The sequence below is a fragment of the Diospyros lotus genome, chromosome 1 (genome assembly GCF_014633365.1).
Source record: "Diospyros lotus cultivar Yz01 chromosome 1, ASM1463336v1, whole genome shotgun sequence".
Taxonomy (NCBI): domain Eukaryota; kingdom Viridiplantae; phylum Streptophyta; class Magnoliopsida; order Ericales; family Ebenaceae; genus Diospyros; species Diospyros lotus.
The window spans coordinates 25692090-25707004 of NC_068338.1; the positions used below are offsets into that span (position 1 = coordinate 25692090).

The 14915-nt window shown below is 33.3% G+C and overlaps 1 protein-coding gene across 1 annotated transcript; it reads right to left on the bottom strand.

Moving 5' to 3' along the window:
- Positions 1 to 205: 205 nt before the first annotated feature.
- On the bottom strand, positions 206 to 11667 carry LOC127812879 (secreted RxLR effector protein 161-like). The gene is made up of 2 exons (XM_052353455.1): positions 11142 to 11667; positions 206 to 369 (listed from the first exon to the last, which is right to left on the bottom strand). Exons 1-2 carry the CDS (start codon positions 11665 to 11667, stop codon positions 206 to 208), a joined length of 690 nt encoding a protein of 229 aa, XP_052209415.1.
- Positions 11668 to 14915: the final 3248 nt, after the last annotated feature.

Sequence of the window (14915 nt, forward strand, 5' to 3'; positions counted from 1 at the left end):
CTAATTTTTTGTTTTAAGTAAAAGGGATATGTATAAATAGAAGGAAAATAACAGTACAAAACACAAACTAGGGCATACCCTAAAGAACAAAATCACATAAGCGAAAACAGGCACTTAAGATCCACACACGACTGGATCAAAACAACATAGAAGGAAAACAACGGAGGTACATGGAATAGAAAATAAGGAACAAGTCCAGGTGAGTTCAAACTCCAAGGTGAAAGGCGCTCCAAAGCACGCCATCTTGGTCAATGAGAAGGCCAGGAACAAACAGCAGACCTGAAGGCAGCCACGGAAGAGCTACCAAGCTGACAATGCGCACAGAGAGTAACCCTAGGATCAGGAGGATGTGTATGTAAGAGACATCAACTGGTCCCAGGACACATATAGGAACACATACTCAGGGCCAAAACCGTCAATGTATGGACCTAAGCCAGGAGTGCTGGTCGGTAGGGAGCCGCCAAAAATGTCGAAGCGCATAGCTCTGTAGAGTATTTGAAAAAGGGACGGTGACTAATCGTGCCCACACAGCACACTGTATTTGATGGGCAAGCTGGTTCGCAGACTGCTCGAAATCTCGCCAACACCGATTATTGCACTCACACTACAAAAATTAAACTATCGTTTGCAAAACTAAATGATTAGCAACATGCCAAGGATTTTTACCTTTCCATTGAGCCGTTGCCCATAGGACACCACCTGCCTAGAATAAGAACAATCAAAGAATAGCTGGCTATGGCTCTTGCCTAATTTTTTTCCCTTATCTATTGGCAAAGAAGTTTGTTACTATAATATTGCCAAAAGCTACTATTTTGTCACTAGTGACCCCTTTGTCACGAAAATGTTGGTTAGACATTGCTAACACTTTTGTTTATAAATGCCCCTAGCATAACTTTGTAGTGAATTTTTTTCCTATTTTGTTCTTTTTCGCCGTGAATAAGTTGACCAAATAAAAATAAGATGTTATTGCACATTGCTCAACCTACCACTTTGTTGTTGCCTAACCTTTTTGTTTCCAAGACAATACTACCAATTATTTGATTCACAAGGGTTGCTAGCATCATTTATTTTTGGCCAACATGTGTTATCTAAAATGTCCTTACTAGCATTAGCCAACTTCAATATTGCTACTGTTTACCCATTTTGTCATTACTTTACCTTTTCATCACCAAATAATTGTTGCGGGTTATTTCATTCACAAGTGAATCTAAAACCATTTTGTTATTGATGAATGTTTTATGAAATGATTATGTTACCAAGGCAACGCTAGCAAAGTGATGACGTTACCAAGGCGACGCTAGCAAACCTTCTCGAAGGTTTTTTCCTTTCTTAATGGCAACCACCCTAACCTTTTTTTTCTAATTTATGACCACTTGTCGTTTCCTTTGAGAGATTATTTAGGACAATGACATCAATATTGCAACATTTATAACGACATATATTTAGGTAAATTATGGTCAATTTGACTCATCATGTCAAAATGGATAATTTCACTTATACCCCCTATAGTTTTGAAAATATTTTTTAAGCTCAACCTCACTATGCTTTTTTTTTTTTTTTTTATGCGAACCCCTGATTAAGTCAACAAACCAAATAGATTGTCTTAGATGTTGGATTTGAGTTATAAAAAATTGAAGTAACTCAGAGGTTCTACTAATTTAAAAATGTTTTCACTACAACAAAAACAGACATTAACGACCAAAAATTAGCGACAACATTAGTTTTGGTCGTTAATGTAGTACTATTAACGACTAAATATAAACTCTGTCGTTATAAGATAACTTTTAACAGCAGACAAAATAAGTCATCGTTAATATACCATTTTCCCGTCGTTAATGACTAAAATTTTTAATTCGAATCATAAAATAATAAAAAAAATTATCTAGCATGAAATTAAACACTACATTTGAAAAATAAATAAAAAAGTTTAAAAATCATAATATTATTAAAATTTTTATTATTTTAAATTTTAGAAATCATCATATGAAACAATATCGAGGGATTACATTATATAGAATGGAGTCTCGGAACTATCTTGTCAATCTATTTTTCTCTATAAATAGGAGAATTTTTTGCTAAGCTAAAAAGTTTAAAAACCATAATATATATATGACATTGTATCTTATATTTGATAACAATATCATATATCACAATCTAATATATAGACTTTGTAACACAGTTAAATGTACAATTAAGTCATTCATAATAAACAATTAGAGAAGTGACATATGTTATTCTTGTTAAAAAATAAAAAATATAAAAAAATATTTATTTAATATATTTAGGTAGTGTTTGTTAAAATGAGTAGAATAAAGGAGTATCAATAAAAGTTTGGAATGGTTTTCGGACGAAAATATGGAATGGTTTTCCCTCTTAATAGTTATACTATAAAAAAATTATAGGGGGTTAATTTTTATTTTTGAAGTTTAAGTGTTATGTATAATCCAGATCCATCTCTCGAGATTTACCCTAAGTGCGGTGGAAGTTTTGAATTTTTATTTTTTTAAATTGTTTTTGTGAAACTCGAGATTTACTCTAGTAATTTATAGATATTCTGCAGATTTCGTTTAATATAATTTTATTTATAGAAAAAAAATTAATTATTTGAGATAACAAACTATTAATAAATAATTCAATATATCAAACTAATTTACTGTAATTATTAAATTTATAATATAATTATATTTTTAAATAAATATTATTTTGAAATACAATAATTTAAATTATTTAATAATAAGATTTTATTTAAATTATTTTATTTTTATTAATTAAATAATTACTAATATTATTTTTATAAATTATATTATTTTTTATTTAATTAGTAAATATTAAAAAAACCAAATAAATTGAAGAGGCGGGAATCTCCCTCGCCTCTTTCCTGCCCCCCTTTTCCCCCAAAAATCCCTAAGTCCCCAAACCTCCCCCAAATCCCCAAGTCTCCCCTCTTTGGCTCTCTAGCTTTCCCTCGCCTCTCGCTTTCGCTCGCTGTTTACCCTCATCCTCTCTGTGTCTCCCTCGATCTCCCTCTTTCCCACCATTTGCCCTCACCCTCGCCCGTTACATTGCCCTCGCTCTCGCCTCTCGCGGCTCACCCTCGCCCTTGCTCTTGCTCTCGCCTCTCGTGGCTCGCCCACTGCCTTGTCATCTCCCTCGCTCTCGCGGCTCGGCCTCATTGCCGCTTTCGCCTTCTGTCGTCACCGCTACTTCCGCCTCCATTCGTCGCTGCCAGATCCTCCCCCGTTTGCCACTGCTAGTATAACATTCTTCATTATTTGTTCTGTTTACATAATCTAATTTCTTCATTATGATTTTTAGTGTCGGAAAAGACGAATGAAAGTGGCAATAGTTGGTGTGCCTAAAACCATAAATAATGATATTCTGCTGATGGATAAAACTTTTGGTTTTGATACTGCTATTGAAGAAGCACAGCGTGCAATAAATTCAGCATACATTGAGGTGTAAGTTTCATTTAGTTCTTATTTTGTTTGTTGTGCATTGGTACAAGTTGCTTTTAATTCTTTCTACTGCCCTTATTTTGTTTGTTGTGAACTTGGTGTAATAATAAAATCATCCTTCATTTCTTGGAGTTATGTACATGTAGTTTACAATCCTTCCTGGTATTAGTACCTTGATTTCTGAGTTTTCTTTCAATCTTCCAACAGGCACATAGTGCTTATCATGGTATTGGCATAATCAAATTGATGGGGGCGTAGTAGTGGATTTATAGCCATGCATGTTGCACTTGCTAGTGGACAAATTGATATATGTTCGATCCTAGAGGTCCTTAATCAGGATATTTAATAAAATTTCTTTTATTTGAGCTTAGATATTTACTTGATGTTTGCATGTACTTCAGGTACCTTTTAATTTACATGGACCGCATGGTGTCCTGAGGCATCTGAAGTACCTAATTGAGATAAAGGGATCAGTTGTTGTCTGTGTGACAGAGGGAGCTGGGCAGGTGAGTTATGTCTCAATTATTGGCTTCTTGGTCAAACTGTATTAAGATAAATGATACCTATGTATCTGTTGCAGTGCCATGATCCCATCTATGTATGCCTTTTGTTATTACCTCATACTAGAACAAGTTTATGTAAAACTAGTGAATTTTCTATGTTTGATATATAAGTTGGCAAGTCCATTATGGCTTTTATATTTTCTTGACTAACATTGCAAAACTGTTGGTTTTACTACCTTTTTAGTTGCTTTGACCTCCCTATTGTTCACTTGTAATAATAAGTTATTTTAATATAATTATAAAGTATATTATTGATAACAACCTTTAAGAGAATTTTAGTAGCCAATTAATTAATTTTTGTTAATATATTTTATGTGAGAGGGAGAGCCTTGGTTGCAACAGGATGGTTGCTCTGGGATCAAAAGGTTATAGGTCTAGGTCAAGGGTCTTGTATTTATATAGCCTTTGACATCCTCGGCAGACAACTAGCTATTGGAATTGATGAGCAGTTGACAGTTTTTCCTTTGCATTTTAAACTTTGGCTACATTTTGTAATATATCAATTTCAAGTATTGTTTAAATATATTAATCCTTGGCTCATTATTTCTAAAAGCCATTTTTAAATATCATTCAGAGTAATTTAAGATTTAGTCATCATTTATTAAAGTTTTGTGTTGAAACATTTATTATCAAAACACTATCAAAATCAAACTAATAGAAGTAAGTGAGATTTTTGGCTTACTAGTTATCTCATGTGTTAAAGAAAATAGGAGAAGTATTGGTGCTCAAAAGCTTTTCTATGTTCATCTTTAATTTATTGAAGAAGTGTTGTAAGTAATTTATTTTAGTTGTATTTACTCACAATTACAATTAGGGATATTTTTATTATTTTTTTTAATCACAAATTTAAGTTCTTGTAAAGTAAAGAGCTGGATTAGGTTGTTTTCTTCGTTAGTATTTCCATCAAACACCCACAGTATGTTTTTTATTAAGATAATATGCTCTCAGCTTCTGCAAATGCAAATGACCACACTTAGGACGTACTATAATAATTAATGTTTCTTTTTTATTTGTGACACCAACATTGTTCGAGGTATGTATCTTGTGACTGATAGGATTTAATCACTCTCTCTGGGTGGTGGGTGATCACCCCTTTTTTTAAATTTTGAATGCTTAGTATTATATGTATCCTGTGAGTGATAGGATTTAATCACTCCCTTCGGGTGGTGGGTGATCACCCATTATTTTTTATTATTAATGTTTAGTACTATATGTATCCTGTGAGCGATAGGATTTAATCACTCCCTCCAGGTGGTGGGTGATCATCCATTTTTTAAAATTTTTAATGCTTAATACTATATGTATCCTGTGAGTGATAAGATTTAATATGTAATGACTTGTCTAGTGAGCCTTAGATGTTAATTATATTTTTATATAGTGTGTTGTATGTGGGCTTGTTAGATGCCAAAAGTAAGTTATGGGTGAATAAAAGGTTAAATGACGCAAAATACTATGACGTGTACACCACAGATGAGGAGAGAAATCAAGTGGGTCCAATAGACATTGAGAGAGAGCAATGGAGAGATTTCGTGCATTAGTTGAGCTCACCTGAGTTTCAAGTATACTACACTTAAGGGTGTTTGCTTTATTATATTTGTATTTATAATATAATCCACTTATAATTGAAAAAAGTTTCAAATTCTTCTTCATAAATCCTAACACAAATTGTTGTCCAATGATTAATTATATTACATAGGGTATGTCTTTAATAAACAATTCATGCTCCGTTCTTTTCTAAAATTTCTCATAAGATTCCTTTAAAGATTCTGTTGTAGGTTTTTTCTTCATGCCTATAAATATCATATATAAATAATTTTGTTTACCCCCTGACCTTTTTTTAGATTTTTGCAAGTATAGCTTCCGTTATTGACTTATCGTGCATGAAATTAAATTAGTTTTTAGAAATCTTTATTTTCCTTTTTAAACTAAGAGAAATTTAAAATTACCATGAATGCAAAAAATGGGTGGTTGTAGACAATGGAAGGTCATTTAGAATTGTAGCGCCAAATAGAGCTAGTTTTGTTGAATTTGTTATAGAGATACACAATAGTCACAACTGTTAGGAAAAATGGAACAAATTCCCCAAAACTTCTAGAATAAAATTTTACCAATTTCACAAAATCTCCCTAATTTGTAAGATTTTTCAAGAAAGCTAAATATGTTAATAACCGTCCAAATTGATCAAAACTAATGACACAAAAGACACAATTTTTACTCCCTATGTAAGTCAAGATATGGGAATAAAGGCACTTATACCTATCAATACAAAGCTAGGAGATCTTAATAATGTTTTCTAAAGAATTGTGAATGTAATACACTACAAAAAACAAGTTTTTTTGCGGCGGTTTTGAAAACCGCGGCTAAACACCAAATTTAGCGACGGTTTTCCAAACGTCACTAAATGCCTATTTAGCGGCGGTTTTCAAAAAACCGCCACTAAAATACAAAAAAAAAAAATAATAATTAAAAAATAAAAAAAAATTAATTTTTGCAGTGGTTCAAAACCGCCACTAAATTCATTAAATAAAAAAATTAAAATTAAATTTAGCGACGATTTTCAAAAAACTGCCGCTAAAATACAAAAAAAAAAAAAAATTAAAAAATAAAAAAAATTAATTTTTGCGGCGGTTCAAAACCGCCGCTAAAATACAAAAAAAAAATTTAATAATTAAAAAATAAAAAATAAATTAATTTTTGCGGCGGTTTGAAACTGTCGCTAAATTCATTAAATAAAAAATACAAAAAAATTATATTATTAATAAAAAAATATTATTAATAAAAAGTAAAAAAATTATAAATTAATAAATTAAATCTGAACATATATTATGCATAAATTAAATAAAAATTAAATTAAATAATTAAAAATACAAAAAAAAATGAAAAACGACTCCAACACGTTAAAATATAAAAAAATTAAAAATTAAATAATCAAAATAAAAATAAAAAATTAAAATGACTCCAACTGAATTCATAAAATTAAATTAATAATAATTAAACAATTAATAATTAAAAAGTTAAAATAATCTGAATATATATTATACATTAATTAAAAAATAAAAAATAAATCTGAATATATTATATTCAAAAAGAATTTATTTATTTGTATTATTTTTTTATCTTTATTAATTCTATTTCTTATTTTATTACAATAAGTTTTTAATTAAAATAGTACAAAAAACGTATATGTTTTTTTTAATTAAAATAATTATATATTATGATATATTTATATTATTTTTATGTAATATATAAATATAATATTTATTATTTATCATATATCATATATTTATTTATTACATATAAACATATATATATATAATGTATATTATAATTATATTGTATAATATAATATAAATATATATGGCTTGTTTACTATAAATATTATTTGCGCGAGTATATGTTGAAGGAGCTTGCTGGATCAAGTGGTTACGCGCGCACAGGAGCATCCCGGCCACCCGGGTTTGAAACTCGAGAGCAACAGAGTTCAGAATTAATTCGCGCACCCAGTGGGTGCGCCAGCGTGCGCGCGCGGGGGCCGCGCGCTCGCGCGGTTGTAACAGTGCGCATGGTCGCGCCTGCGCGCTGGTGCGGTCAGCCAAAATTAATTTTTTTTTCTAGTTTTAAAATAGCGGCGGTTTTAAAACCGCCGCTAAAATATTTTTATTTTTTATTTAATTAAAATATGATTTAGCGGCGGTTTTAAAACCGCCGCTAAAATCAAAATATTTTATAAAAGAAATAAAAAATATTAAAATTTAAAACCGCCGCTAAGTTTAACAAAATCGCCGCGAAATTATGCATTTAGCGGCGGTTTTAAAACCGCCGCAAAAAATTTCATTTTGCGACAGTTATTCCAGCGGTTGCTAAAAACCGCCGCGACCCCTCATATAGCGGCGGTTTTCAAAACCGTCACTAAAACACTTAGCGGAGGTCAAAAACCGTCGCTAAATGACAAAAAAACCGCTGCTAAAACCCAATTTTTTTGTAGTGATAGAGCAACCCTTACTTGCGCATTCCTGAAACTGAAGTTGGAAGAAGCCGCAAGCAATACAATTAACACTTATTTATATAAGACAATAACTGTATTGTGTATCTGATATTTATATACAATGTCACCTTGTGCTTGTAGAACGCATATTTAGCATGTCACATGGGCATACGTGTTGAATACATTTACAGCATCTATTTTGGAATGTCCATGCTTAATGGCTATTGAATGTTTCCTCTACTTTCTTACAAAGGCTAGTATATAGATGCTAGGGAAGCTAACATATGAGAGATTTTGAGTCTTCGTAGAAATAGAATTAATGTATCAATCATGATTCATACATATATATATATATATAAAACCTAAAAAGCCTTTAAAACTTTAATATAGGATCTGATTTAGTGATTTCTAATGTTGTAAAAAAAAGAAGAAGAGAATTTTGAAATATAGGATCTGAATCCTTCCAATATGGATTCATGGATTGTTGGAAGGAGATTTTATGTTTGAAAGTTGTTGCACGAAGAGAAAGTGGCTTTTTGATTTGTGAGATTAGCCATGAATGCAAAAAATGATATACTTGCCATCTTCTAAATATTTTATAGTGGGTCATAGGACTAATGATCTTACAGAAGATATGGTCATGGATAAAGATAATTCACAAATTAGAATATATATAGGCGGGCCCATTCCATAGAACTAAGGCTTGGTGTTTTTGTTAATCTACATCTCAATCTACTCTATATTTAGGGGTTTCTATGTTTTGGTACATTTTAGTGATTGTATGTTATGTAGTTTGTGATGGAGACGTTTTGGGCTTTGTTAATTCTATTTCTAACATTTTATAAAGAAAACATGAACACTTCTTTGACTCTAATTTCATTTTTTTTTTTTTTTGTAACGTAGGTCAATGAGATAACAAGACTCTAAAGGAAGCAACTGCTATCTTGGAGTACATGAACAGTTTTATGACTATATATAGTGTTTTGTTGTACATTAGTTTTGAATAGTATATATGATTGTTAAAGTGTTACTTTTAGTTGAATATATTTTTTGGTGTACATTTTTGAATAGTATATATAATTGTCAAAGTGTTATTTTTAGTTGAACATATTTTTTGGTGTAATTTATTGGCAATTGACACTTATATATATATATACTACTTGCTGTATTTTCTTGTAATCGGACACACCATCACAAAGCCAAGAGCAGTACCAATCCAAGAAATAGAAATGAACCACACAACGCACACACGCAAGAACACAAGAAATACATGTTCGGATCCAAACGAATCCTACTGATCACGGCATAGGCTCTGCCTCTAGTCAATCCACTATATGAATATGAACAAGGGATTTACACAATACACCCGCAAGATCCTCATGACCATTGCAAATCAGAAACCAAAACAAACAAGGCAAAATTATACAATGTTAAAAAACCCAAGCATCCCAAGCACTCAAACCTCACAGATCTCTCCCTCAAACCACCCAAGCGATTATGCATTTACTGGGATTTGAGATCAGAAATACCTTGCGTCTTCTTCTTCGTTCTTGGATCATTGAGCGCCTTCGAGCTCTTCGTGAGCTTCTACGTTCTACCCTCTCTCTGTGTGCCCTTTCTTGTTGACCGATTAGGACTTCACTGTTCGTGTGTGTGTGCAAGAGAAAAGCGAACACATAATGATTTCCCCTAATCTCATTTATATATATGCAGGACAAGGGACAGGGCTGGGATTAATGGGTTTCACAATAAGCTTGGGCTTGGGCTTGTTGGGCTGTAGACAATAACGGCCCAACCCAAGTTAATTATACATAACCCAAATAACTAATCCACATACAAATGAAATTAAAGCCAAATGTAATGCAAATAAAATGGAAATCAAATGCAAACATTTATTAATATATTTTGAATCACAAATCCTAATACTACTTTTGGTGTGTAAATGCTAATGGATAATGATTACTTTGGTGTTATTTGAATGACATGTTTAATTTTATGAGTGTCATTCCTGTAGGTTTTGTACAACCTGATTTCTCGGCCAAACACAGATTAAGCGCAATACATAGTAAACCAAACACTTTAAACCAGAAAAGTATAAATGCAAGACACAACGATATACGTGTTCGGATCAATAGATCTTACTCACGGCAAAGGCTCCGCCTCTAGTCAATCCACTAGATCTCAAGTTTACAAACGATTACAAGATCATGAACAAAAATAGAAACAATATTGCAATACAACTGAAAAACAGAATCGAAAAACAATAAGATCAAGGTAGATCTATTCTATACCGATCTCACGATTAAGGCAAAAGTCTGTTCTATCAGTCAACAACCTCTCACGCCTCAGGTGTTTAAAATACATAGAGATTAAGCAATAACCGCTCTTACCGTCAGATCTTACCATGGAAGCAACCAAAGAATCGATTGAAACATAGATCAGAACGAAGGATTCACGAAGAGTGTCTCGCTTCAAGAATCGTCGACTTAGGGTTTTTAGAGAGAGAGAGAGCACAAGACAAATATCAGAAAGTTCTGGAGATTAGGGCATCGAGTTGCCCTTTTATAGCAACGCCAACATGGGTCATCAGGAATGGGCTCGGCCAGCAGCACAAGAGGCAACACGGAAATAATATGGGCTCGGCCCATATAAACACAACAGCCCAAAGATATTAATAACATGCAGCAGATATATATATTAACATCATATAATGAGACATATTTATATTTAAATGAAACAAATATAAAATGCATCTCAGCAACATGTAACAGCATGCCAGAAATCTGATAAAACCATTTTGAATCACATAATATCAACAAATTCCACCTTGATTCAAGAATGGATTAAAAATAGTGGATGATGACTAGAGACCCCTGCAAATCTTCCACAACTACGTTGGAAGAATATTGAGCAAGTCGAAAGCCTGCTCAAACTTCACTACAGGAATTGATTTAGTTAGGATATCTGCAGGATTTATCAAGGTAGAAATTTTTTCTATTTTTACCTGACCTTTAGCTATAATATCTCTAACAAAATGAAGACGCACATCTATGTACTTGGTTCTCTCATGGAAGGCACTGTTCTTTGACAGATGAATTGCACTTTGGGAATCACAATATATTTTAGAAATTTGGTTACCTAAACCTAATTCTCTAACTATTCCCTGCAACCAGATGGCTTCTTTCATAGCTTCTGTTAATGTTACATATTCAGCCTCAGTGGTTGATAACGCCACTATGTGTTGGAGATTTGCTTTCCAACTTATCACATTTCCACCCAAAGTGAAAACATATCCTGATAAGGATCTTCTCTTATCCAAATCAGTTGCAAAATCAAAATCACAGTAACCCTTAATGCTGCTGGAATTTTCAGCATTTGATCTAAACACTAAACCCTTGTTCACTGACCCCTTTAAATACCTAAGGACCCATTTAACAGCTGACCAATATTCCTTAGATGGATTGCACATGAATCTACTTACTAGGCTAACCCCATAGGCTATATCAGGCCTGGTACTTATCATGGCATACATGAGGCTTCCCACTGCATTAGAGTAGGGAACCTTCTTCATGTAGTCAGCTTCTTCTTCAGGTAAGTTTCCTTTTACAGCTTGGAGCTTAAAATGAAGAGGTATGGGGGTTGAAACAGGTTTGCAGCCTTCCATATCAAAGAGGCTTATCACTTTTCTTAAATACCTTGATTGGGACAAGGTCAATGTACCCCTTTTTCTATCTCTAGTGATATCTATCCCTAAGATATGCCTAGCTGCTCCTAGGGTTTTCATTTCAAATTCTGATTTTAATGCTTGAGTCAATCTATCTATTTCTCCCTTCTCTTTACATGCAATAAGCATATCATCAACATATATAAGGAGATATATAAATAGTTTTTCTTTAAGTTGTTTAAAATAGACACAGTGGTCAAAGTTACACCTAGGGTAATTCTCTTTGAGCATAAACTCATCAAATCTCCTATACCACTGTCTAGGAGATTGCTTTAAACCATATAAGGATTTTTGTAACAAGTAGACCTTATTCTCTCTACATTTTTCTATGAAACCTATAGGCTGGTCCATATATATTTTCTCTTCTAGGTTTCCGTGAAGGAAAGCATTCTTAACATCTAATTGCTCAAGCTCTAGATTATTTAAGGCTACTAAGGCTAAAACTAATCTTATAGAAGTATGCTTTACTACAAGTGAGAATACTTCATGGTAGTCAATGCCTTCTCTTTGAGAGAAACCCCTGGCAACTACCCTAGCCTTAAATCTGGCTGGTTCTACACCTGGGATACCTGGTTTTCTTTTAAATATCCATTTACAACCTATAACTTTCTGGTCTTTAGGTTTATTTACAAGAATCCAGGTTTTATTCTTTTGAAGAGATTTCATCTCTTCCTTCAATGCCTTTAACCAGTTAGTTTTATACTTACTGAAACAAGCTTCTTGATAACTAAGAGGCTCTTCATGCTCTATTGAGTCTCCAATATTAAGAGCATAGGCAATCACATCAGCATGGGCATACCTAGTAGGAGGTTTAATCTCCTTCTTACCCTATCCCTAGATAGGACATAATCATCCAATTCTGGAATGATTTCAGCTGAATTTTCATTATCCTCACTCTCTATTTCAGTTTCAGCAAAGTCTTGTGAACTGGACTCTTGATGACTCTCATGGTCAGTTTCTACTACATTTTCATTAATTCTATCTCTTTCCACCTCAAGCTAAAATTTATCAGCTTGGTTTTCCTTAGCATTTTCCACCTTATTTGGGATATAGTATTCTGATTCTTTGAATACTACATCCCGGCTGATAACAGTTTTCTTTTCATCAATCAGCCATAATTTGTATCCTTTTACCCCTTGAGGGTATCCTAAGAATACAGCCTTCTTGGCTCTAAGGTCTAACTTCCCTTCTTTCTTATGGACATAAGCTATACATCCAAAAGGTCTAAGATGGTTAAGAGATGGGATTTTCCCACTCCATAGCTGCTCAGGAGTTCTAAATTCTATGGTGGAGGAAGGAGATCTGTTTATGAGATAACAAGCAGTTGAAACTGCTTCAGCCCAAAATTTCTTGGGCAAGTTTGAGTCTTTCAAAAAACATCTAACTTTGTTTAGGATGGTTCTATTCATGTGTTCAACAACTCCATTTTGCCGAGGTGTTTCACTGCAAGTTCTATGCCTTGCAATGCCTACTTGTGTGCAGTAATCTGAGAATTCTTGATTACAGAATTCCAGGTCATTATCTGTTCTAAGGGTCTTTATTTTCTTGCCTGATTGTAACTCTACATAAGTCTTCCATTCCTTAAACTTAGCAAAAGCTTCACTCTTATACTTAAGGAAATAGACCCAAACCTTCCTAGAATAGTCATCTATAAAGGAAAGGAAATATTGGGCACTTGAAAGGGAGCTAGGGACTTGGGGAGATCCCCAAAGATCAGAATGAACATACTCTAGAACATCTTTGGACTTATGAGTTGCAAAAACAAACTGCAACATGTGAGACTTGCCTAAGGCACATGTCTCACAAAAGTCTAGGTTTCCAATCTTCCTGGAATCTAAGATTCCTTACTTACTTAATTCTAGTAATCCTTTCATTCCTATATGACCTAGCCTCCTATGCCACAACACAGTGTCATCTATTTCAGAAGATGAAACTACAGCACACCTAGAGATTGACTCTCCTTGAAGGACATACAGTCCTTGCTTGCGGATTCCCTTAAGAACTACCATGGATCCTTTAAACACCTTAAGGACCCCATTTTCAGACTTATAAGACCCCCCATTCGAATCTAACATACCTAGAGCAATAATATTTCTTCTAAGGTTTGGCACAAACCTCACATTGTCTAAAGTCCTATATGCTCCATCCCACATTTTAAACCTAACTGACCCTAAACCGGTTACATTACAGGATTGATTATTACCCATTAGGACTTTGCCACCTTCTATATGCTGGAAGTTAAGCAACCAGTCTCTCCTAGGTGTCATGTGAAAAGTGCAACCTGAATCTAAAATCCACTCATTACCTACGATATGTTCTGTTATAATTAGGCCTTCTGCACTATCATATCCATTAGAAATATTTGCTGCATCCTGATTATTTGAGTTTTCATTTTCTAGATCTTTCTTTCTCTTATAACAGTTCTTTCTTACATGACCCTCTTTCTTACAATACCAACAGGTTCTTGTTTTTGAGGATCCTCTACTTGTTCCTCTTGACTTAGAGTTTGACCTTGTTTTACTTCTACCCCTTGAATTCCCTTTGGCTTTGTTCTTAGATTTCTGTTCCCAATTACCCTTTACATTTAAGCCTTCAAAACTATTTATTTTCTTATCTTTCTTATCATCTTCAAGATCCCTAGATCTTAAGGCAGACACTACATCCTCTAAGGATAAAGAAGTTCTACCATACTGCATTGCAGTTCTTAAATCTCTATATGATTCAGGCAAAGCATTTAGAAGAATTACAGCTTGATTTTCTTCAGAGATACACTCATCTATGTTTTCTAGACCTATTACAATGACATTAAAGTCATCTAGGTTTTCTTCTAGAGTTTTAGAGGTATTCATTTTAAAACCAAACAGTCTTCCTTTTAAGAAAATCTTACTTGTTAAAGACTTAGTCATATATAGAGATTCTAGCTTATTCCACACCTTTAAAGCAGTCTTCTCCTTATTTACTTGTCTAAGGACTTTATCGGAAAGATTTAGGATTATTATACTGTAAGCTAACCTATCCATTTTTCGCATTTCAGGAATAGGTGGAGATTCTATTTTATCCTTCTCAGCTGCAGAAGGTTCATCCAGTGCTTCAGAGCACTGGTTTTGAACCAATACTGCAGTCATTTTCTTTTGCCATAATGAAAAATCACCACTACCATCAAACTTATCTAATTCATACTTAGATGG